This window comes from Oncorhynchus tshawytscha, linkage group LG08 (genome assembly GCF_018296145.1).
Source record: "Oncorhynchus tshawytscha isolate Ot180627B linkage group LG08, Otsh_v2.0, whole genome shotgun sequence".
Lineage (NCBI taxonomy): Eukaryota > Metazoa > Chordata > Actinopteri > Salmoniformes > Salmonidae > Oncorhynchus > Oncorhynchus tshawytscha.
The window spans coordinates 84,611,028-84,636,388 of record NC_056436.1 but is presented as its reverse complement, the minus strand read 5'-3'; the positions used below and the strand labels follow the sequence as shown (position 1 = coordinate 84,636,388).

The 25,361-nt window shown below is 40.2% G+C and overlaps 1 protein-coding gene across 1 annotated transcript in view; it reads right to left on the bottom strand.

Annotated features, from left to right (window-relative positions):
- LOC112256996 (protocadherin-11 X-linked-like) overlaps positions 1-25,104 on the bottom strand; it is a 36,801-nt gene extending 11,697 nt beyond the window's left edge. The window contains exons 1-2 of the mRNA XM_042326124.1: positions 24,381-25,104; positions 11,146-11,725 (exon numbers count right to left, since the gene is read on the bottom strand). Of these exons, the coding sequence (XP_042182058.1) occupies positions 11,146-11,691 (546 nt within the window). The 5' untranslated portion in view covers positions 11,692-11,725; positions 24,381-25,104. The remainder of the gene's footprint in view (positions 1-11,145; positions 11,726-24,380) is intronic.
- Between the last annotated feature and the right edge of the window lie 257 nt (positions 25,105-25,361).

The window sequence follows — 25,361 nt, the reverse complement described above, 5'->3', positions numbered from 1 at the left end:
TTAAAAAATGAAGTATCTTCTGTATTAGTATTAGTATTTATTATGGATCCCCATTAGTTCCTGCCAAGGCAGCAGCTACTCTTCCTGGGGTTTATTATGGATCCCCATTAGTTCCTGCCAAGGCAGCAGCTACTCTTCCTGGGGTTTATTATGGATCCCCATTAGCTCCTGCCAAGGCAGCAGCTACTCTTCCTGGGGTTTATTATGGATCCCCATTAGTTCATGACAAGGCAGAAGCTACTCTTCCTGGGGTTTATTATGGATCTTCATTAGTTTCTGCCAAAGGCAGCAGCTACTCTTCTTGGTGTCCAGCAAAATGTAAGGCAACAGTATACGATATAATAAAAAAATGTAACATTAAAATATATTTTACGACAGACTTTACAATACATTAAGTGTGTTCCCTCAGTCCACTACTCCACTACAACACCACCCAGGTGTACGTGCGTGTGTGTGCATAGTGTGCATGTATAGTGTGTGTGTATAGTGTCTGTGTATAGTGTGTATGTATAGTGTGTGTGTACAGTGTGTTTGTACCTGTGTGTGTGTGTGTGTGTGTTTGTACCTGTGCGTGTTTGTACCTGTGTGTGTTTGTAGCTGTGTGTGTTTGTAGCTGTGTGTGTGTTTGTAGCTGTGTGTGTGTTTGTAGCTGTGTATGTGTGTGTGTGTGTGTGTGTGTGTGTGTGTGTGTGTGTGTGTGTGTGTGTGTGTGTGTGTGTGTTTGTACCTGTGTGTGTTTGTACCTGTGTGTGTTTGTAGCTGTGTGTGTGTTTGTAGCTGTGTGTGTGTTTGTAGCTGTGTGTGTGTGTTTGTAGTGTGTGTGTGTGTGTGTGTGTGTGTGTGTGTGTGTGTGTGTGTGTGTGTGTGTGTTTGTACCTGTGTGTGTTTGTAGCTGTGTGTGTGTTTGTAGCTGTGTGTGTGTTTGTACCTGTGTGTGTTTGTAGCTGTGTGTGTGTTTGTAGCTGTGTGTGTGTTTGTAGCTGTGTGTGTTTGTACCTGTGTGTGTGTGTGTGTGTGTGTGTGTGTGTGTTTGTACCTGTGTGTGTTTGTACCTGTGTGTGTTTGTAGCTGTGTGTGTGTTTGTGTGTGTGTGTGTTTGTACCTGTGTGTGTTTGTACCTGTGTGTGTTTATACCTGTGTGTGTTTGTACCTGTGTGTGTTTGTACCTGTGTGTGTTTGTAGCTGTGTGTGTGTTTGTAGCTGTGTATGTGTTTGTAGCTGTGTGTGTGTTTGTACCTGTGTGTGTTTGTACCTGTGTGTGTTTGTAGCTGTGTGTGTTTGTAGCTGTGTATGTGTTTGTAGCTGTGTTTGTAGCTGTGTGTGTTTGTAGCTGTGTGTGTTTGTAGCTGTGTCTGTTTGTAGCTGTGTATGTGTTTGTAGCTGTGTGTGTTTGTAGCTGTGTGTGTTTGTAGCTGTGTGTGTTTGTAGCTGTGTATGTGTTTGTAGCTGTGTGTGTTTGTAGCTGTGTGTGTTTGTAGCTGTGTATGTGTTTGTAGCTGTGTATGTGTTTGTAGCTGTGTGTGTGTTTGTAGCTGTGTGTGTTTGTAGCTGTGTGTGTTTGTACCTGTGTGTGTTTGTAGCTGTGTGTGTGTTTGTAGCTGTGTATGTGTTTGTAGCTGTGTGTGTTTGTAGCTGTGTGTGTTTGTAGCTGTGTGTGTTTGTAGCTGTGTATGTGTTTGTAGCTGTGTATGTGTTTGTAGCTGTGTGTGTGTTTGTAGCTGTGTGTGTGACTCTTCACAGTCCTTGCCATCCTATAAGGTTTATTTTTATCTGTTTTAAAATCAAATTGTACTGCTTACGTGAGTTACTTGATGTGGAATAGTTCCATGTAGCCTTGGGTTTATTTAATATTGTGCATCTCCCATAGTCTGTTCTGGCATGTCTTGTCCGAGCTGTGTGCTAGTAGTTTCAACAGACAGCTTGGTGCATTCAGCTTGTCAACACCTCTTACAAAAACAAGTAGCGATGAAGTCAATCTCTCCTCCACATTGAGCCATGAGAGATTGACATAACAGTTTACAATCCAGGGCTACTCCAAGCAGTTTAGGCTCCTCAACTTGCTCAATTTCCACATTATTCATTACAAGATTTAGTTAGGTGAATTGAATAATTTGTCCCAAATACAATGCATTTAGTTATTTTTTTTAAATGTAGGACTAATTTATGTATTGCCACCCTTTCTGAAACTGACTACTATCTCCTTGTTAAGTGTTGCAGTGATTTAACTAGCTATAGTAGCTGACTTGCATAGTGTTGAGTCATCCAAATACATAGACACATGGGATTTACACAGAGCCAGTGGTAGGTCATTAGTAAAGAATTTAAAAAGTAAGGGGCCTAAACAGCTGCCCTGGGGAATGCCTGATTCCAGCTGGATTATGTTAGAAATGCTACCATTAAAGCACACCATCTGTGTTCTGTTAGACAGGTAACTATCAATCCACAGTATAGCATGGGGTGTAAATCCATTACATATACATTGTTCCAGCAGCAGACTAACGTCAAAAGCTGCACTGAAGTCTAACAAAACAGCTCCCACAATCTCTCGGCCAATCATCTGTAATTTGTGTAAGTGCTGTGCTTGTTTAATGTCCTTCCATATAAGCATGCTGTTGTCAATTTGTTTACTGTAAAATAGCATTGTATCTGGTCAAACACAATTTTTTCCAAACGTTTACTAACGGTTGGTAGCAGGCTGATTGGTTGGCTATTTGAGCCAGTAAAGGGGGCTTTACTATCGGAACGATTTTTGCTTTCCTCCAGGCCTGAGAGCACAAACTTTTTTTATGCTTGTATTAAAGAGATGGCAAATAGGAATGACAATACCAACCTCTATCATCCTCTGTAATTTTCCATCCAAGTTGTTTGACCCATGTGGCTTGTCATTGTTGATAGACTTTCAAAATTTGGTCAGTTATACTGAGATGTGTAGGTTTGGTGTTTGTTGCTGGCATGTCATGCCTAAATTTGCTAATCTTGCCATTAAAAAAAACTATTAAAGGAGTTGGCAATATCTGTGGGGTTTGAGATGAATGAGGCACCTGATTCAATTAATGAGTTTGCCTTTTTTTTCCCAAAATGTAGTTTAAGGTACTCCAAAGTGTTTTACTATCATTCTTTATATTAATCTTTGTTTCAGAGTAGACTTTACCCATGGTGATGGATAACAAATGGATTTTTCATTCATGCTACCACAATTTTTATACCCTAGTGGCAGAGGAAGCCATGGAAGGCCACATTAACTGAGATTAATTTTAAAGAGTAGAACGTTAATACAGATTTTTTTTATAATTGTATTTATTTTATTTACAAGAATCTTTAGGGGTGCCAATAATTTTGATACCTTTCTTTTTCAAAAAACATATATTGCTTAATAAACAAAATCACTTTCTCTGAGAAATAGTATTAGTATAATTGAACTGTCTAATTTTGAACTGTCTAATTTAGCATCCAATGAAGAACATTCATCAATTATGAAATGCCAACACATAGTGTCTATTACAGTATTCTGGCATAACTGGCATCTGTAAAATGAATAGACAATAATAGACATTTTCAACATTTCTCTTTGTTTTCTGTGATGGTCAGAACCTACTGGTTCTACCATATGCTCCTAATAGCCAGGCAAAGAAGTTAGATGTTGATCCCCAGTACAGAAATTCTAAACAGAGAGGAGTTGTTGCTCCAAATCCACCCACTGAAATAAAGACTTCCTCTTTCTCTCAACACTGAATTTATCTGGCTCTCCTATAGCAGGATATTGATCTGCACAAGGTGATGCCGACAGAGCCCGCCCACAACAAATGCTGTTAAGATATAAGAGATACTGAAAATGACTCAAAATAGGAAGGATTCGGTTTCCTGCAGTGTGGTGCAAAACTCTTTAAATGCTTGGGGAAAAATACAATTTGGAGTAGAGTAGAACCCGAAACAACCAAAGTCAATTCCTCCATCCCTTGAGTCTGAACTGCTTCACATGTCAATGTCTCAAATGGCACCCTATTCCCTATATATTGCCCTACTTTTGACCAGAGATGGCACCCTATTCCCTATATAGTGCCCTACTTTTGACCAGAGATGGCACCCTATTCCCTATATAGTGCCCTACTTTTGACCAGAGATGGCACCCTGTTCCCTATATAGTGCCCTACTTTTGACCAGAGATGGCACCCTATTCCCTATATAGTGCCCTACTTTTGACCAGAGATGGCACCCTATTCCCTATATAGTGCCCTACCTTTGACCAGAGATGGCACCCTATTCCCTATATAGTGCCCTACTGTTGACCAGAGATGGCACCCTATTCCCTATATAGTGCCCTACTTTTGACCAGAGAACATGGACGGTATTACTTTCCCCTGACCCTGGACCTGTTCGTAGAACATCTTTGCGTCATTCCAAGATGACGTAGCAGTACCAGCACTGACACTGCTAATGGTACACATTCCATTTTAGAATCCCATAATTATGCTGCTATGGATGATTGCTACACTCATTATTAAGGTGGCATGACTGGTTTCATATGTGAAAGGACAGACCAACCTGGTTTTGAATTAAAGTGGCTGTCATATCTAATCTGTCCATTCTGATACCAGCTAGCCTACATGTCTGTCAGCTGAGGGGACATAACTGGCCTACTGTGATGATACAGAATGGTAGCAGTTTTGGCTTGATGTCAGGAGCATAACAGGAACACTGTGATGACACACAACGGTAGCAGTTTCAGCTTCATGACCAGTGTTGCATTCGAGACCATCTAAAGCGAGATTGATTAAAGACCAAGACCAGAGCAAATAGAGTCAGAGTCAAGACCCGAGACTGGAGGGGTGGGCGAGACTGAGTCAAGACCGAGACCGGAGGGGTGGGCGAGACAGAGTCAAGACCGAGACCGGAGGGGTGGGCGAGACCGAGTCAAGGCCGAGACTGGAGGGGTGGGCGAGACCGAGTCAAGACTGAGACCGGAGGGGTGGGCGAGACCGAGTCAAGACCGAGACCGGAGGGGTGGGCAAGACCGAGTCAAGGCCGTGACCGGAGGGGTGGGCGGCGAGTCAAGGCCGAGACCGGAGGGGTGGGCGAGACCGAGTCAAGACCGAGACCGGAGGGGTGGGCGAGACCGAGTCAAGGCCGAGACTGGAGGGGTGGGCGAGACCGAGTCAAGACCGAGACCGGAGGGGTGGGCGAGACCGAGTCAAGACCGAGACCGGAGGGGGGCAAGACCGTGACCGGAGGGGTGGGCGAGACCGAGTCAAGGCCGAGACCGGAGGGGTGGGCGAGAGACGAGTCAAGACCGTGACCGGAGGGGTGAGTCAAGACCGAGACCGGAGGGGTGGGCGAAACCGAGTCAAGACCGAGACCGGAGGGGTGGGCGAGACCGAGTCAAGACCGAGACCGGAGGGGTGGGCGAGACCGAGTCAAGACCGAGACCGGAGGGGTGGGCGAGGGCAAGACCGTGACCGGAGGGGTGGGCGAGACCGAGTCAAGACCGAGACCGGAGGGGTGGGCGAGACCGAGTCAAGACCGTGACCGGAAGACCGTCAAGACCGAGACCGGAGGGGTGGGCGAGACCGAGTCAAGACCGAGACCGGAGGGGTGGGCGAGACCGAGTCAAGACCGAGACCGGAGGGGTGGGCGAGACCGAGTCAAGACCGAGACCAAGTCAAAGTGAGACTGGTTGCAAGAACACGACTTTCGATCATTATAGATTCGCCAAAGGCCACAAAATACAACTGAATGGATTATGGATTATGAAATATGTAAACACCAGAAGGAGTCCTCTTACATTTGAGAACTTTACAGTCCTATTGATCAAACAAACTCAGTCATGCATATTAACAACAACAAGATCAACAACTAATGCTAGCCAGAGCAAGATGAGCTAAAATCTAAGAAGGGAACATTAGATAAACGCTCTCGAACTTGTTCAGCTCGTTGGCTGTCAAAATTGCATTAATAAATGACAGGGAATTGTAGCCTCCTCACCCTTCTGCAGCTCGCCTGCCAATGCATGCTTGTCCCAACCAAGCACCCACGCTAACTGGTTAAAGCCAGCCAAGGCTTGCTAGCTAGCTACTTCCAGCCACAATTGAGAGAACACCTCGCTCTGACCATTTTAGTCGCTGGTTTGGCTGTTTACGTGTTATCTAAAGCGTGCTTGACTAACTAGCATTTATTTTTGTCATATTTAGCGGGTGTTACATGTTAGTAAATTCATCAGTTATTCTGCACTCTGGCCCACTCAAACGAGAGCGCTCTGAAATCAGAGTAGATTGCCATAGTGAATTTTTCGAACACAAGAGATATGCTAACTGGATAACAGTTGTTCAAGTACTTGCTACCTAACCAAATGACACCTACATCTATAGGTGTGTATAGCCACCGAAAAACGATATGAAGGGAAAAAGGTCAGTCATTCACCCACCCCTCCAATGACATGACATCCTCCTAGCAGCTAGCAAACATCATGCTGTGTGTGTGACTGCTGTCTTCCATCAGCCCTACGCAATGGTGTAGTGGTGCTTTAAACATCATGCTGTGTGTGACTGCTGTCTTCCATTAGCCCTATGCAGTGGTGTAGTGGTAGCTTGTGAGGTGGGTATACTCAAATTTTGCCCAAAAGTTCCCAAATGGCCCGCCCAGCAAAGTGAAAAATGTTTTCCTATGTTTTGTAATGTAACTTGATGGTCTAAGTCCACAGCAATGCTTAAACCACATCAATCTGATTGGGTGGGCCTGTCAGGGCCTGGCTCCCCAGTGGGTGTGCCTGTGTCTACCCATCCATGTCTACACCCCTGATGCAAACCGGTCACAATGACATTTGCGCATCACAAATAGCCAACTAACCAATACTTCGGACTAAACGTTTTCAATGCCTCGTTTGCATACCCATTGTATTTTATTTTATTATTATTTTATTTTTTTGCATACCCATTGTAGCCTTGGTTAGCATTTACTGGTAGTTATCATACAGTTGAAACATATTTCCTACCCTACCGACTACCGATGTGAGCTGCTCCATGCCAAAACCAGCTGAGAGTTGCACACCCTTGCTGCCTGCAGATGATTTTCCGCTGAAAATGGGCTATATGAGCAGCCGCGCATGTGAATATAGGTCACGTGCTTTGCGATTGTGTAGGCTACTTTGTGCATGATTTCTCTACTGTGTACTACATAATTATTACGGTTGCAGTCCTTTCAGAATCACGAACCTGTCACACGCTGAAAGCCTATAGGTTTTGCGAATGCGCAAACATGTGTTTATTAATAGATATAAAGACCGTGACGATATTCATGTTTCAACAAAGGAGTGTTACACATTTGGCCTGGCGAAGCAGTATTACGCGCTGACTGAATGGAAGCTGATAATTATGAGGTTTTTATTTTACTCCCCAGGTCTCGGCTAATCTCGGGAAGAAATGAAGAGTTCTCACCGTCCCAAGACCAACTCAAGACCGAGAACAAATGTATCCGACACCGAGACAAGACCGAGACACTCAATATGTGGTCTCGAGACCAGACTTGAGTACTACAACACTGTCAGGGACATAACAGGAACACTGTGATGACACACGATGGTAACAGTTTCAGCTGGACGTCAGGGACATAACCGGAACACTGTGATGACACACGATGGTAACAGTTTCAGCTGGACGTCAGGGACATAACCGGAACACTGTGATGACACACGATGGTAACAGTTTCAGCTGGACGTCAGGGACATAACAGGAACACTGTGATGACACACGATGGTAACAGTTTCAGCTGGACGTCAGGGACATAACCGGAACAATGTGATGACACACGATGGTAACAGTTTCAGCTGGACGTCAGGGACATAACCGGAACACTGTGATGACACACGATGGTAACAGTTTCAGCTGGACGTCAGGGACATAACCGGAACACTGTGATGACACACGATGGTAACAGTTTCAGCTGGACGTCAGGAACATAGCAGGAACACATTGGTAGTAAACCATTATTCTGTGTGGAGCTCCAAGACAAATCTCTGAGGACCATACAAAGATAGTCCAAGGGGTGGATTAAAGACCAGCAGCTATTCTAGGAATGCTTGCACAAGCCTCTATTGAACTAAACTTTGTCTTGTACTGTAAGACTGTATAGTGTTCAAATAGAAATCTGAATAGAAATCTGAAAAGGATGGTGTTAGGAGATAGATGGGAGGGGTTGAATAGAGCTGTAGGGTGGGATGAATAACAACAAGATAACCAATGTTACTAAGGGACTTTTGTGAAAGAGTACAGTTTGAAAGATATAGGGTAGAGGAAGGACAGGAGTTTAAAACAAACCAAATAAAACCATTGTAAAATAGACTGTGTCCATAAAATGTATATAGTATGTATAAGCTGGAAATACAGGCCTAAGTGTTGTCCATTAGTTTACTCCAATTAGGGGAGGGGGGTAGAGTTAGAGGGAAATACAGGCCTAAGTGTTGTCCATTAGTTTACTCCAATTAGGGAGGGGGGTAGGGTTAGAGGGTAATATATATATATATACTGTACATACTACCGTTCAAAAGTTTGGGATCACTTAGAAATGTCCTTGTTTTTGAAAGAAAAGCACATTTTTTGACCATTAAAATAACCTCAAATTGATCAGAAATACAGTGTAGACATTGTTAATGTTGTTAATGACTATTGTAGCTGGAAACAGCTGATTTATTATGGAATAGCTACATAGGCGTACAGAAGCCCTAACCCTAACCAGCAACAATCACTCCTGTGTTCCAATGACACATTGTGTTAGCTAATACAAGTTTATAATTTTAAAAGGCTAATTGATTATGAGAAAACCCTTTTGCAATTGTGTTAGCACAGCTGAAAACTGTTGTCCTGATTAAAGAAGCAATAAAACTGACCTTCTTTAGACTAGTTGAGAATCTGGAGGATCAGCATTTGTGGGTTCGATTACAGGCTCAAAATGGCCAGAAACAAAGAACTTTCTTCTGAAACTCGTCAGTCTATTCTTGTTCTGAGAAATGAAGACTATTCCATGCGAGAAATTGCTAATAAACTGAAGATCTCGTACAACGCGGTGTACTAATCCCTTCACAGAACAGCGCAAACTGGCCCTAACCAGAATAGAAAGAGGAGTGGGAGGCCCCGGTGCACAACTGAGCAAGAGGACAAGTACATTAGGGTGTCTAGTTTGAGAAACAGACGCCTCACAAGTCCTCAACTGGCAGCTTTATTAAATAGAACCTGCAAAACAGCTGTCTCAACGTCAACAGTGAAGAGGCAACTCTAGGATGCTGGCCTGTGACTCAATACACCTCCAGGCTGTGTAAGAGCTATTTGATCAAGAAGGAGACTGATGGAGTGCTGCATCAGATGCCCTGGCCTCCACAATCACGCAACCTCAACCCAATTGCCAACAAGTGCTCAGCATATGTGTTAACTCCTTCAAGACTGAAGCTGGTTGAGAGAACGCCAAGCATGTGCAAAGCAGTCATCAAATATAACATGTATTTTGATTGGTTTACACTTTTTTGGTTACTACATGATTCCATATGTGGTATTTCATAGTTTTAATGTCTTCACTGTTATTCTACAATGTAGAAAATAGTGGGGAAAAAAGAGAAACAATTGAGTACAGAGTACTGTAGGTGTTCTAAAACTTTTGACCGGTAGTGTCCTCGTGTACTGTACCTGTATTTATGTTTTTGGCTGCTATTCAGAAAACCTCTTTTGAATGAAAAGGATGGAGAGAAAATATAAAACAGCAATATTTACCCAAGACAAGATAAGATATGCAACTTAATTGAAATTGAAATTTAACTAGGAAAAAAAAAATCTATGATAGGAAATGAATCGAAATAAATAAATTGAATCTAAATAAAACAAGGAAATAGAAAAGTAATAATATAAATGAGAGGAAATAAAAATAACGGAAATGACTGGGGAACATCATCGTTGCTATGTGCAGAACACTTGGCTGGTCATTTTCCAGGCATGAACAATTCAGGACATTTCAGCGGGGGAGGTCTTGGCATAGAAATGACTCATAAAAATGCAAATTGGTAATCAAGTAGGACATGGGTAGCAAGGATACTGTTAATGTTCACACAAAGCACACTTAATCAGATACACCGTGATAGACTCTTTACCATCTCACACTCCCCCAAAAAAACATACTCATGTCACCGAGATGAGACAACCTTTGCAAAGCAACATTTTCATTGTAGTTGATTATTTTAGAAGACTGTCTGTTTGCTTTACTTTACGTGTGTGTGTGTGTGTGTGTTTAGTACCCCCTCTGCATAGCAAATGTTGTGCTTTATCTCCTCTCAAAAAAAGATCTGAATTTGAATTCGCAAGCAGGCCTCAGATAATCTGCAATATTCATCTTCCTCCACGAAGTATTGAGTATTGTCTAGACTATAAATGGAGAATGCATGACATTATCCTACTTTCTGTTTTTAGGCCGACTTCATTAAGGTAAGTGAGAATATTGCGCTGCGATTGAATAGAACATCAATTAGATGATAAAAAAGAACATTGGGTTCTGCATGAGGCACCTATTACCATAACACAGTTCCTTTTCTAGTCAATAATCTACAATATTCCCAACAGTTAACCTTTTTTTTTTCCTCTGAAAATTGGAGGAATACGCTGTGTCTGCAATTTTCGTCGTTATGATTTATAGCAAAACTACACCGTGCTTATCACTTGATACACATAATAACATAAAGCCTCTTCAAAGAAAGCATTGTGGTTACATGGTGGCCTAAGGCTCTGTTCTGATTTAAGAGTGGAAACGTGGCCCGTAAAGTCTAACAACAAAGAACAGCTCTACTAACACACAGCCTTATAGGTTCGACTATAACCTGCATGCAGGTGAACAGCAGTGACATTGGGAAGGGGTGGTACCGTATGTAGCTAGTTATCTTATCATATATCTAGTTAGCTTTTGCCTATACAATTGTCTTTTCCGGAATCTTCAATGACGGAATGTTAAAATGATTTTTGCGGTAAATGCCACAAATTACAATCTTCTGGTGCAATTATTTTTCCAACGAATAAGGATGAAAACAAATTATTCATAAAACATAACAAACTATTGGTCTTTATGTCAATCACACAAGCAGTGACAGTCACTCGATCCTGATAGAGAGAAGTGTGAGCTCACCTTGACAAGTTCATAGTGTTGGATCCCATTGATCCCCACATCTGGGTCAAATGCAGAGGGCACGGGGTACCGGGTGTTGATGGCTGTGTTCTCTGGGATGGAGATGTTTATTACGGTGGACTGGAAGAGTGGAGCGTTGTCATTGATGTCCTCAATCAGGAACCGGATCTTAACCAGACGGAAGATCTCGTCAGGCAGAACGGCGACCTCGATCTCGTAGAAGCAGCGCTTCTCGTTGAATACTCCCGAGCAGAGCTTCTCGCGGTCGATGCGGTGAGCCGTGGTGAAGATCTCCCCGGTGTTGGCCTCTACCCTCACCAAAGGCACATCGCCCGTTTTGTAGACAGGCTTAAACTGCAGTGGCGAGGTCAGCTTGAAGTCAGGGTCAAGGTTCAGGTCCAAGTCCTTCCGCAGGTTCCCGATGCGGACGTTCTCGGGCTGCTCCTCCCTCACCGTGTAGTCCTTCTCTTGGGCCAAGGACAGCATGACCAGGCAGGTGAGCAACACCACCAACACATGAGCCTGACCTGCTAAGTCCATAATCATAGAGGATGGGAGCTTTCCTTGTAAGGATGCAACTCTGTCGGAGAGAGAGAGGGAGACAGAGAGAGAGAGAGAGAGAGAGAGAGAGAGACAGAGAGAGACACTCAGACAGACAGACAGACAGACAGACAGACAGACAGACAGACAGACAGACAGACAGACAGACAGACAGACAGACAGACAGACAGACAGACAGACAGACAGACAGACAGACAGACAGACAGACAGACAGACAGACAGACAGACAGACAGACAGAGACAGAGGGAGGGAGTGAGACAGACAGAGAGAGACAGAGAGAAACAGAGAGAGAAACAGAGAGAGAAACAGAGAGAGAGGGGAAGATAAATGATCTTGTTACTGCAAAAGTTACATGATACCCAGGTTACATCTGAAAATGGCACCTTATTCCCTGTATAGTGCACTACTTGTGACCAGATCTCTATGATTTAACACAGTGCACTTTATAAGAAACAGAGTTCTATTCCAGACTCAGATCCATATATTCTGACTGTAATTAGTATGATTCTCACTAATGGAGAGGGTTGAACTTGACCTATCAACCTAACTAGCTCTGAGCCTGCATATCTCCAATGTCTTTGAGAGCAAATTAACAGCAGTTTTACACAATTAACCTTTGACGACACCTCCGATTGAACACAAAGACATAAAAAGGTTATTAGTTCACACATTTCCATCAATCCGTTACATTGAGGTAATCAACCAATTCATCTTTTCCTCGCCGGAGGAGATCATCATTGGCGTTGTATAGTCAATAGACAACCTTGCATGAATGTTTGATGAGTTTAGCTTGCGTGAGGTAGTATGTTTGGCACATGAGTTGACCTTTGGCCCTCATCAGGGCTTTAAAGATACGTAGCTTGGGAATCAGTCAGATCATCACGAGCAGGAAACATGGGAAAAAAACACTTCAGATTTGTTCCCTGGTCAAAAGTACAACGTATGTGCATTGTATAGGGGCAGCGGTCTCAGTGCTAGAGGCGTCACAACTGACCCTGGTTCGATCCCGGGCTGTATCACAACTGGCCGTTATTGGGAGTCCCACAGGGGCGGCGCACAATTGGCCCAGCATCGTCCCGGGTTATGGGAGGGGTTTATGAAGAAGAATATGTTCTTAACTGACTTTCCTAGCTAAATAAAGGTTAAATAAATGAATCATAATATATATATATATATATATAGGAAATAGGGTACCACTTAGGATGCAGACAGCATCCATCTTCCTGAACCACATATTAGAAATACATTGATCATTAACTCAGAAACTCATTTACTGAGTATCTAAAAAAAATAAAAAATAAAAAACAGTAACATGAAAGATGACATGAATGCCCAGCCATATGACAACACCATGTTCTGCATAACAATGAATCGACACATTACGAAAGCCACCATGTCTCACATTAGAATATTATAATCATACCAATGTAATCAGTAACATTAGTTGATCGTTTTCTCTAATATGCTACATGTATTGTTATTAGATAGAAAAGAAGGTCTCTGACTGATCTCTCTCTCTCTCTCTATCATTAAGCTCATGGTAAATGAGTAAATAGTCAACAGTAAATCAACAGCCTATGGGTTTCAGCACCATCTGACAGTATCAATATATCAGTGTTTTCTTATTTTATGCTTGATCGGTACTTCCACCAATTATATCAAAGCTTTGTGTGCTGAAACCTGGCTAGAGGGCAAAGGTCCCTGTTGCCAAAAACAAACTAGGCCATCCAAAGAGGGACCATAGAGATAAGATGGCAGTCGCTCTGCTTGTTATAGCAAGAACAACTTTCAGGTTATTAGGATTAGAATTTATGCTCACGCTACACTTCAAAATGTTACGTATTTAACGTGTATTTATCCAGGACGTTCCATTGAGGTCTCCTTTTTTTTACAAGGGAGACCTGGACCAAGGGGAGACTTAAAGTCTGCAGGTATAATGCATTGTCATGCCATTGTGATGTATTGTAACACTTGTCATGAGGACCAGACTTTGCTTTCAGTATGCAGCAGGCTCAGTAACACACCTTTTTATTTTTTTTATTTTTATTTTTTTAAACTTTAGTATCAAGAAATATTCCAAAACCTTGGAATGTTTTCTCTACCACTCCATAAGAACAGGGAACAGTAGTGATTTTTTTTTATTAACTATCAACCCATTTCCAGGCTCCCTTGTCTGGTGAAAATACTAGAATCATTGGTCAACAAACAGCTATGTTATTATCAATCTGTAAACGGTGTTCTTGTTCTTAATATTAATCCATCTGGATTCAGAACCAAAACATAGCACTACTACGCCTGCTACGCTTGTTGTAAATGATATTGCAAATGCCTTGTGCTGTCGTGTTTGTAGACTTGACAAAAGCTTTTGATACTGTAGACCATGTTATTCAGTTGAATAAGCTGTCCTGATAGGATACTGTAGACCATGTTATTATATTGAATAAACAGTCCTGATAGGATACTGTAGACCATGTTATTATATTGAATAAGCTGTCCTGATAGGATACTGTAGACCATGTTATTATATTGAGTAAGGTGTCTTGATAGGATGCTGTAGACCATGTTATTATATTGAATAAGCTGTCCTGATAGGATACTGTAGACCATGTTATTCGGTTGAAAAAGCTGTCCTCTCTGTGACAAAACTCAGGGCATCACGGTAGATGATCCTTGAGTTACATAAATGGGTTCCCCAAGGTTCAATACTCGGCCCACTACTGTTTACAATCAATATAAATAACATTAGTAATGCTGTAAAAATATATATATTGATTTGTATGCAGATGATACAGTGTTGAATTCCATTGCCCCATCAGTGGACCAAGCCTTTTCACATTTGATGTCTGATTTTCAACCACAGCAGAGATAACGGTTGGATCTAAAGTTAGTGCCAAATGCAAACACACCAAAATGCATGGTTTTTTAAAAATGCATTTGTAATGACTAGTTTGAACGGTACACAAATTGAGCGAGTTCCTTTCTAAAAATATTTTGGTATCTGATTTGATGACAAAGTGTCATTTAAAAAACATTTCACTGAGCTGGTTAAGAAGTTGAAGTTCAAGGTTTGTTTCTTTTACAGAAACAAAGCAAAATGCCTGACTTTAGTTAATATTGTCCAGGACACTTTAAAATAATTTTTCAATTTTCGCCTAAAATGACATATCCAAATGTAACTGTAGCTCAGGACCTGAAGCAATGATATGCATATTCTTGATACCATTTGAAAGAAAACACTTTGAGGTTTGTGGAAATGTGAAATTAATGTAGGTGAATATAACACATTAGATTCGGTAAAAGATAATAAAAACAAAAACATTTTTTTTGTCATTTTTTTTTAACCATCATCTTTCAAATGCAAGTTAAAGGCCATAATGTATTATTCCAGCCCAGCCGCAACTTTATATGTGCAAAGTTTTAGACTGATCCAATGAAACATTGCCTTTCTGTTAAAGAATTTGTGTCAAGACTGCCCAAATGTGCCTAATTTGTTTATTAATAACTTTTCAAGTTCATAACTGTGCACTCTCCTCAAACAATAGTATGGTATTATTTCACTGTAATAGCTACTGTAAATTGGACAGTGCAGTTAGATTAACAAGAATTTAAGCTTTCTGCCAATATCAGATATGTCTATGTCCTGGGAAAATGTCTTGTTACTTACAACCTCATGCTAACCGCATTAGCGCACATTAGCTCAACCATCCCGCTGGTGGGACACCGATCTGTAGAGATCCTTAAGAGGTTTTTAATGTCTATTATAGATTATGGAGATATTATCTACATGCATGCAGCAGCAACTACCCTTAAAACACTAGATGCTGTTTTCCATTGTGCCCTTAGGTTTATTACCGGTGATGGTTCTAGAACTCACCATTGTGCCCTTAGGTTTATTACCGGTGATGGTTCTAGAACTCACCATTGGGCCCTTAGGTTTATTACCGGTGATGGTTCTAGAACTCACCATTAGGCCCTTAGGTTTATTACCGGTGATGGTTCTAGAACTCACCAATAGGCCCTTAGGTTTATTACCGGTGATGGTTCTAGAACTCACCATTAGGCCCTTAGGTTTGTTACTGGTGATGGTTCTAGAACTCACCATTGTGTTTTGTATCAAAAACTGAGTTGGGCCTCTTTGTATGTAAGGAGAGAGCGGTATTTTCTTGTGTTTATCTACAAAGCACTCATGCAGAAACTTCCTGTGTATTTATCATCATTAATTCAATTTAGACTTACAAATGACCAAACCCAGTCTCAGGCTTGGATAACACTGGAGGCCCCTTCGGTCTCCACAGAGTTGGGTAAAGCTGCTTTTTATTTTTTGGCCCCCTTCATGTGGAACAACTTCCAGAGCCAGGGTTAAATGTGGATGTCTGAGGAACTGTCTTCTATAACGGTTAGCTCTTCAAAGTTATTTTGAATAAATTCCAACAATTTACATCCAACCACTAACATACTGTATGAATTTGTTATTCATGTCCCACTACATTCCAGGCCTAGCCATCTGATCTCTGAGCATTTACTATAAGCTTTATAGGAGATGTAGACTCCCACAACACATTGGTTAGGAGGTAATAAAGAGAGTATCAATCTACCTTTCATTTCCCCTCCCAGGTCCGTTGTATTAATATTCATCACAGAGATGTTGCACAGCTGTGTTGAGAAGCATTCCGTGAACACCTTATGAAAACGCTATCTACATAGGGACAGAGCTAGTATACTGTCTTGAGAAGCGTTCCGTGAACACCTTATGAAAACGCTATCTACATAGGGACAGAGCTAGTATACTGTCTTGAGAAGCGTTCCGTGAACACCTTATGAAAACGCTATCTACATAGGGACAGAGCTAGTATACTGTCTTGAGAAGCGTTCCGTGAACACCTTATGAAAACGCTATCTACATAGATACAGAGCTAGTATACTGTCTTGAGAAGCGTTCCGTGAACACCTTATGAAAACGCTATCTACATAGGGACAGAGCTAGTACACTGTCTTGAGAAGTGTTCCGTGAACACCTTATGAAAACGCTATCTACATAGATACAGAGCTAGTACACTGTCTTGAGAATAGATCTATAACTACTGTATTAGCACTTTACAATAGAGACATTTTACATCGAGATGGTGGTGACATCCAAATGCCATAATAGCACCTCAAAAGTAGATTTTTTAAAAATAATTAAATATTTGTTATAAATATTTAATTTAAATAGTTTGGAATCAGCCGGAATGGCAACATGTTTTATCGTTGCATCCTATGATCTTATTTGGAAAAAAATTCAACCAGAGGACCTTCTAACTCTCCTTCTATTGTCTAGCCAATAGGTTAGAGACTACAAGGTGAATAATTCTGTCGCTGTGCCCTTGAGCAAGGCACTTAACCCTAATTGCTCCTGGAAGTTTCTCTGGTTGATTAAAATGTTCCTGATGAAGAACTCAGGTGAGACTCATTATAGGGTTAGGTTTAGACTCATTATAGGGATAGGTTTAGACTCATTATAGGGTTAGGTTTAGACTCATTATAGGGTTAGGTTTAGACTCATTATAGGGTTAGGTTTAGACTCATTATAGCGTTAGGTTTAGACTCATTATAGGATTAGGTTTAGACTCATTATAGGGTTAGGTTTAGACTCATTATAGGGTTAGGTTTAGACTCATTATAAGGTTTAGTCTCATTATAGGATTAGGTTTAGACTCATTATAGGGTTAGGTTTAGACTCATTATAGGGTTAGGTTTAGACTCATTATAGGGTTAGGTTTAGACTCATTATAGGGTTAGGTTTAGACTCATTAGAGGGTTAGGTTTAGACTCATTATAGGGTTAGGTTTAGACTCATTATAGGGTTAGGTTTAGACTCATTATAGGATTAGGTTTAGACTCATTATAGGGTTAGGTTAAGACTCATTATAGGGTTAGGTTTAGACTCATTATAGGGATAGGTTTAGACTCATTATAGGGTTAGGTTTAGACTCATTATAGGGTTAGGTTTAGACTCATTATAGGGTTAGGTTTAGACTCATTAGAGGGTTAGGTTTAGACTCATTATAGGGTTAGGTTAAGACTCATTATAGGGTTAGGTTTAGACTCATTATAGGGTTAGGTTTAGACTCATTAGAGGGTTAGGTTTAGACTCATTATAGGGTTAGGTTTAGACTCATTAGAGGGTTAGGTTTAGACTCATTAGAGGGTTAGGTTTAGACTCATTATAGGGTTAGGTTTAGACTCATTATAGGGATAGGTTTAGACTCATTAGAGGGTTAGGTTTAGACTCATTAGAGGGTTAGGTTTAGACTCATTATAGGATTAGGTTTAGACTCATTATAGGGTTAGGTTTAGACTCATTATAGGGTTAGGTTTAGACTCATTAGAGGGTTAGGTTTACACTCATTAGAGGGTTAGGTTTAGACTCATTAGAGGGTTAGGTTTAGACTCATTATAGGGATAGGTTTAGACTCATTAGAGGGTTAGGTTTAGACTCATTATAGGATTAGGTTTAGACTCATTATAGGGTTAGGTTTAGACTCATTATAGGGTTAGGTTTAGACTCATTAGAGGGTTAGGTTTAGACTCATTAGAGGGTTAGGTTTAGACTCATTATAGGATTAGGTTTAGACTCATTATAGGGATAGGTTTAGACTCATTAGAGGGTTAGGTTTAGACTCATTAGAGGGTTAGGTTTAGACTCATTATAGGGTTAGGTTTAGACTCATTATAGGGTTAGGTTTAGACTCATTATAGGATTAGGTTTAGACTCATTATAGGGTTAGGTTTAGACTCATTATAGGGTTAGGTTTAGACTCATTATAGGGTTAGGTTTAGACTCATTATAGGGTTAGGTTTAGACTCATTATAGGGTTATGTTTAGACTCATTGTAGGGTTATGTTTAGACTCATTATAGGGTTAGGTTAAGACTCAAAATAGGGTTAGGTTTAGACTCATTACAGGGTTAGGTTTAGACTCATTATAGGGTTAGGTTTAGACTCATTGTAGGGTAAGGTTTAGACTCATTATAAGGTTAGGTTTAGACTCAAAATAGGGTTAGGTTTAGACTCAAAATAGGGTTAGGTTTAGACTCATTATAGGGTTAGGTTTAGACTCATTACAGGGTTAGGTTTAGACTCATTATAGGATTAGGTTTAGACTCATTATAGGATTAGGTTTAGACTCATTATAGGATTAGGTTTAGACTCATTATAGGATTAGGTTTAGACTCATTATAGCGTTAGGTTTAGACTCATTATAGGGTTAGGTTTAGACTCATTATAGGGTTAGGTTAAGACTCATTATAACGTTAGGTTTAGACTCATTGGAAGCCTGTTGGGATAGAAAAACATGGCTGACGGTATCTGCATGACAGACATCTATTTGAAGGTGACTCTCTGCAGTATAAAACAGTGTTGTGATGTCATATGAATGAAACGCTGCATGGGGGTTGTGATCGGCTTGACTGTGAAGTTGGCACCTTTCCTAGACACAAAGAAGGGTTCATTACTATTCACTGTGCCACATGTGAAGAGGAGTCCAAGGCTGAACTGAACCATGGATAATGATAAACACTCTCTTCAAAACTATACATTGGATCTAATGGGGTTGAGCAATGAGCTTCAACTTTTACAAATGCAAAACATGTACAGTTTGGCAATGAAGAATCGGGAAAATAATGTGGAGGACATTTAAAAAAAAATGTTTTAATGTTAATCAAGCAGAATCTTCTTTCCATGCAAACATTTCACTAGATTCCAGAAAAAGTTATTTTGAGCTGTGAGACAAGATGTCTAATACAGCAGACAACTCTGCTTCTCTCCTCTCTCTCTGGAGACAGAGCTGAGCAGGGGGGCTAGTAGCAGACAGCTGCTGGATCACTTTACATGACAATATGATGGACAGGCCAGTCGGGCAGGGTAGTATTATCAGACTGACCTGTGGAAGAGGAGAGAGGGGGCAGAGGGGGGGAAACACCTTCACCTTCCCAAAGAATCTATTGATCTGGCATCTTAAAACGGAAGTTTGATGGAGTGACTCCAGATGGAGTAGCGGCAACAAACTTCTCTATCCAAAAAACTGTGTTTCGGGTGTCCATGGATATACAGTACCTGTCAAAAGTTTGGACACACCTCATTGCAGTGCTTTGCCAAGAGTGTGCAAAGCTGTCATCAAGGCAAAGGATGGCTAATTTGAAGAATCTCAAATATAAAATATATTTTGATTTGCTTAACACTTTTTGGGGGGAGTCTCTACATGATTCCATATGTGTTATTTCAGTTTTCATGTCTTCACTACTATTCTACAATGTAGAAAATAGTAAAAAATATAAAAAAATAAAAAAGCCTGCAATGAGGTACGTCCAAACTTTTGACTGGTACTGTACATTAAGAGATGTTTCTTAATGCATTGCAAGTTGGACTTGCAAAGGGACACAATCTTGGTAACGCCAGGCTCTATCTCTCCTGGTTCCATTAATCGTCGACAGACTGGCAGACAGACAGGTTTATTGTCAAGATCTATTCAGTCTCCCTTTAAAAGATCTACAGCCTCGAAGTTTCCTTATCTAGTTGTCACAAGAGGAATAATGGTAGATTTCTCTTGACTGAGTAATGACTTTGGTCTTCACAGCTGGGGCAGATTAAATTCCAAATGCCAAAGGGGTTCCTGCTGATAAGAATGAATCATTGTAAAATAGCTAAATCATATTTACTCTTCGTTAATTGTGTTCGGCTAAGACAAATACCATTTCCATATGTCTTCATTTTTCAGTCAAATTTGTGAAAAAAAATCTAATTTAGGACCCAATGTAGAGTAAATGCTTCAATCATATATCAACGCCGAGAGGAAAATAAATCAAACATTTCAAATTTCCTCTCCCATATTTTCTAGTTAGAAATGTCAACACGATGAGATAATAATTAAAATAATTTCTGTTTAATATAAGAAAGAGGACTTCAAGATATTCCATCCAGCATTAACAATCACCAACACAGACGTGATAACTTCACATAAATTGGCATGAAAATCCTTATCACATCTTGTCACGTCAGTTAATCTGATATTACTTTAAATGACCTCTAGAGGGCAGTAAAGGGACATATTAGTTAACTACACACGGAATACGACCAATGCCAATATAAAGATCACTATCATTTGATGCTACATAATGCTACAGTAAAAAAATTCATATTTTGCTAACATTTGCTTTATTCAAACGTTTGATTGGATAGTCAAATAACTATTGGTAGCTATCGAGAGTAGTGAATAGTATTAGTTATATATATTTATATATATATATATATATTTATTTTTCGTTTGCTTTCTGTGCCCTTTCCTAGAATTCTCAAGAAGCCATTTGTTTAGTAACCAGTATTTATTTTGTATTTTTTTACATCTACGCATTTGGAAAAAAATTGTTCAATGCAGCAGGATTAAATAAAACATGTTAGTTGTGTTAGCCAAATAGTCGATGAAGACTATACTGTTAAATACTTATATTACACACACAATTGATACCATCATTGTTCATGTGTTTGATGGTGGCCATGCTCTATGATACAGACATTACATTACGCAGGTGCAAATGATTCTGTATCGTTCTGAATCATTGTGGAAGTTAGGCTACTGAAACATAATGTGTGTGACAATACAATTAAAATACAATGATAGTTAAAATTGTATTGGAACGTGCACAAGTACAGTGAAATGCTTAACTTGCATGCTCAACCCAACAGGGCAGTAATTAATATCAACACAAGTATAACGAATAATATATATATATACCCTGTATATAGTGTTCTATCTTATTTACTATATATATACATATATATATATATATAAGAAAAACACAAGAAATAGTAAATAAGATAGAACGCTATATACAGGGTCAGTGCCAATACCAAATGTACCATGTGCAGGGATAATAGAGTATTTCAGCTACTTACATATAGGAGGATATTAGGAGAAAGCGATTGGTATTATTAATCACAATATTAATAATAATATTAATAATATCATACAAATAATAAGGGGTAAGAGGAGAGCCATTCATAACTACATTTTGAAGGATGTGACTGAAGAATCATTGTTTTGGACACTATTGCTATATAGCTTCAGCAGCTATAAAACCCATAATGCAATGTAAAAACCAACTGCTTATCAGTGTGTGGACTTGTAAGAGGCAACTCCAGTCAAATATAAAACTGCACATCCAGGCGAAATACTCAGGTGTCATACTTAATTAGCAGAATAACTGTTTATCATTCAACTAAGCAACGATAATTACCATAACAAAGGACTACTAAGCAATGGTTAATTACCACAACTAAGGACTGTTAAGCAGTGGTTAGTTACCACAACTAAGGACTGTTAAGCAGTGGTTAGTTACCACAACTAAGGACTGTTAAGCAGTGGTTAGTTACCACAACTAAGGACTGTTAAGCAGTGGTTAGTTACCACAACTAAGGACTGTTAAGCAGTGGTTAGTTACCACAACTAAGGACTGTTAAGCAGTGGTTAGTTACCACAACTAAGGACTGTTAAGCAGTGGTTAGTTACCACAACTAAGGACTGTTAAGCAGTGGTTAGTTACCACAACTAAGGACTGTTAAGCAGTGGTTAGTTACCACAACTAAGGACTGTTAAGCAGTGGTTATTTACCACAACTAAGGACTGTTAAGCAGTGGTTAGTTACCACAACTAAGGACTGTTAAGCAGTGGTTAGTTACCACAACTAAGGACTGTTAAGCAGTGGTTAGTTACCACAACTAAGGACTGTTAAGCAGTGGTTAGTTACCATTGAAGAATAGTTTATCATTCAACTAAGCAATAGTTTGTTACCACAACTAAGGACTACTAAGCAATGGTTAGTTACCACAACTAAGGACTATTAAGCAATGGTTAGTTACCACAACTAAGGACTACTAAGCAGTGGTTAGTTACCACAACTACGGACTACTAAGCAATGGTTAGTTACCATTGAAGAATAGTTTATCATTCAACTAAGCAATAGTTTGTTACCACAACTAAGGACTACTAAGCAATGGTTAGTTACCACAACTAAGGACTACTAAGCAGTGGTTAGTTACCACAACTAAGGACTATTAAGCAATGGTTAGTTACCACAACTAAGGACTACTAAGCAATGGTTAGTTACCACAACTAAGGACTAGTAAGCAATGGTTAGTTACCACAACTAAGGACTACTAAGCAGTGGTATAGGCCTACATTTAAATGTATATAAAACTAAGGTTATGAACACTTCTGAACAAGTTTAGATCTAAGCACTAAAGCTTTATCAATCTCTGTTAGCCTACACTGCAATCCATATCAATTATCAGAAAAAAATTGTCTAAGAGTAAATTCAGGCTTGTCATCTAAGTCAGGAAATCATTAACCAATCAATCTGGATAACATCCGTGAATAAAATATATGAATAGCCTCCATTTTTATCATATAAGGTATAGGCCTATGGTTAGTTAGATAATCGAATCGACCTAAGCTTCAATAACAGTATGTCATCGCCTGCTGTTTTAGAAGCTATGTGGAGAGATGGAGACTGACGGATCTGTTGACCAATGAATCCCCTCAATACAATGAAGCACCGGGAACGTTGAGCATGAATATGGTGCCTTAGCTTCCCTTATAGCCTATTGGGTGTAGTTTTCGAGCATGGAGTGTATGTATACTGTGTTTATTATACAGCATATGTGTTCCTCAAGAGCACTAATCAGTCCAATGTCAAATAATGGACCTACTGGCAATGCTCATGGGAAAGAGGATAATGCCCCCGAAGTTGAAAGATGCCTGCCAGTCTCTGTGTGCATTATCCATAATGATATTAGCCAGGAAGTTATGGATTAGTCAGGTTAGTCATTAACAGCCATGTGGGTTAGCAGCGTGGTTAAGGTTAGGGTTAGGTGACTGTGCCAGCTAGTGACCGCTCTGCTCTTCCTGACGAAAAACGATAACTTGCTTATTAAACATGCAGTCAAAAAAAAAACCTCACCTGTCGAAAGGTATGCAGTAGCCTAGCTTGCCCATCTTAAACATTTAATTTGAAAACAATGTAGCTATATTGACTATGCACGGATTGAATAACTCATGACCGGCCGAAAATAATGGTCATGCGACAGCTATGGTTGAAAAGTATAGTGAGTAATATCCTATAGGCTGCTTGAAGAAAATACAAATGTTTTGAAATAGATCGTGACCATAACTATAACGGCGACTATAATAGCTACGATGAACGGAATCTTTTTTTTGCACTATGGATGGTGTGACTGACCAAATCCGATGCGTAAAGACATGGCGCAATGGGGGTCCTCGTTTTAACACTGAATGTGATTCTTGTGATTTTATCTATAAATTATTTGGCAACATTATGATGGCATGCATGCAACTCCAGTTATCGAGGGATGCGAATCAACTGCGATGCGGCAGATGGTCGACAGGTTTGCGTAAATTTGTGGTAAATTCGGATTCCTTTAGCGATTCCGACATCATAAAGTATTTTCCTCTATATAGGTTGAACAATTTCCTCTTAAAATGTACATAACATTTCCATATGACATGAGACATTGACAACTTGTAGGCTGGTATTGAGAATTAAATACGCTAATACTATAAATCAATGTTGTTACCAATTTTGTTTTACTTGACTCTAGTGATTATAATAATAATGCTTACCTTATATCCCTTTGAAACAGAATATGTCAAATCAATCGCAATTCCCGTCACGTAGCGACATCACTGCTTTAGAAGAAGTGCCATAGAATTACACTGAAGTGGAATAGGGGAGAGAAAAAGATCCTGTTCTGGTAGCGGGAATCAAATAAAACGCAAATCAATAGGGTTATCCGCTACAGAAAATGATCCATGTCCTAAAAAGTCTATGGTCCACATTCGAAAGGCAAAAAAAGCATTGCTTGCAGAATAACTTTGTAACTCGAAGAGCCGACGTAATTCCTCTTCAGATATCTTGAGTTAAGTGTGGTTCAATTACGGGCGGCAGGAGAGATGCTGATGGTCCAAGTTGATTGAGTCACATGAAATAGCCCTAGCCCTACGTGTGTGTGTGTGTTTTAAATGTTTTCTCCTGATATAAATGGTGAAAACCGCTTGTATGGAAGATCGTTTCACTCAGCATGTGTTAAAGCATAAACTTCCATCCAAGAACGCGCAAAAAGGAAACAGTTTGGTACGATGTCTGAAAACTTCAATTCTGACAGCACTGTTTTCATTTTTGTAAAGGTTATTATACAGCAACAACAAAAAATAACACATAAATGAACTGTAGCCTGGGTAGTGTTCTGTCCCCCAAAGGAGTTTGGGTGAAAGTGTTCCTTAGTGCGGCATCACTTACTACAGCGGGGCCGACGGTATGCTGTATCAGTGTGCTAAACTGTGCCTAGTTGTCTCAGTAGTATTGTATGAATCCGATCCCTCAGTACTGCCCGCCTCTCTGCCTCCGACTGACATCACTGTGAGAGGAGGAGCCTACAGCAAATAATACAACTCCCATCTTCTCCCATCCTCTTAAAGCTGTACTCTAAACAGGAGATCCCTGCATTGTTTTAGCTGGTGTGTAGAGTATAGTGTTGACCACAACAAACACCCCAAGATGCATCGGCTCTGCTGTAGCGTAGCCTAGCCTGGCTCCAATAACTA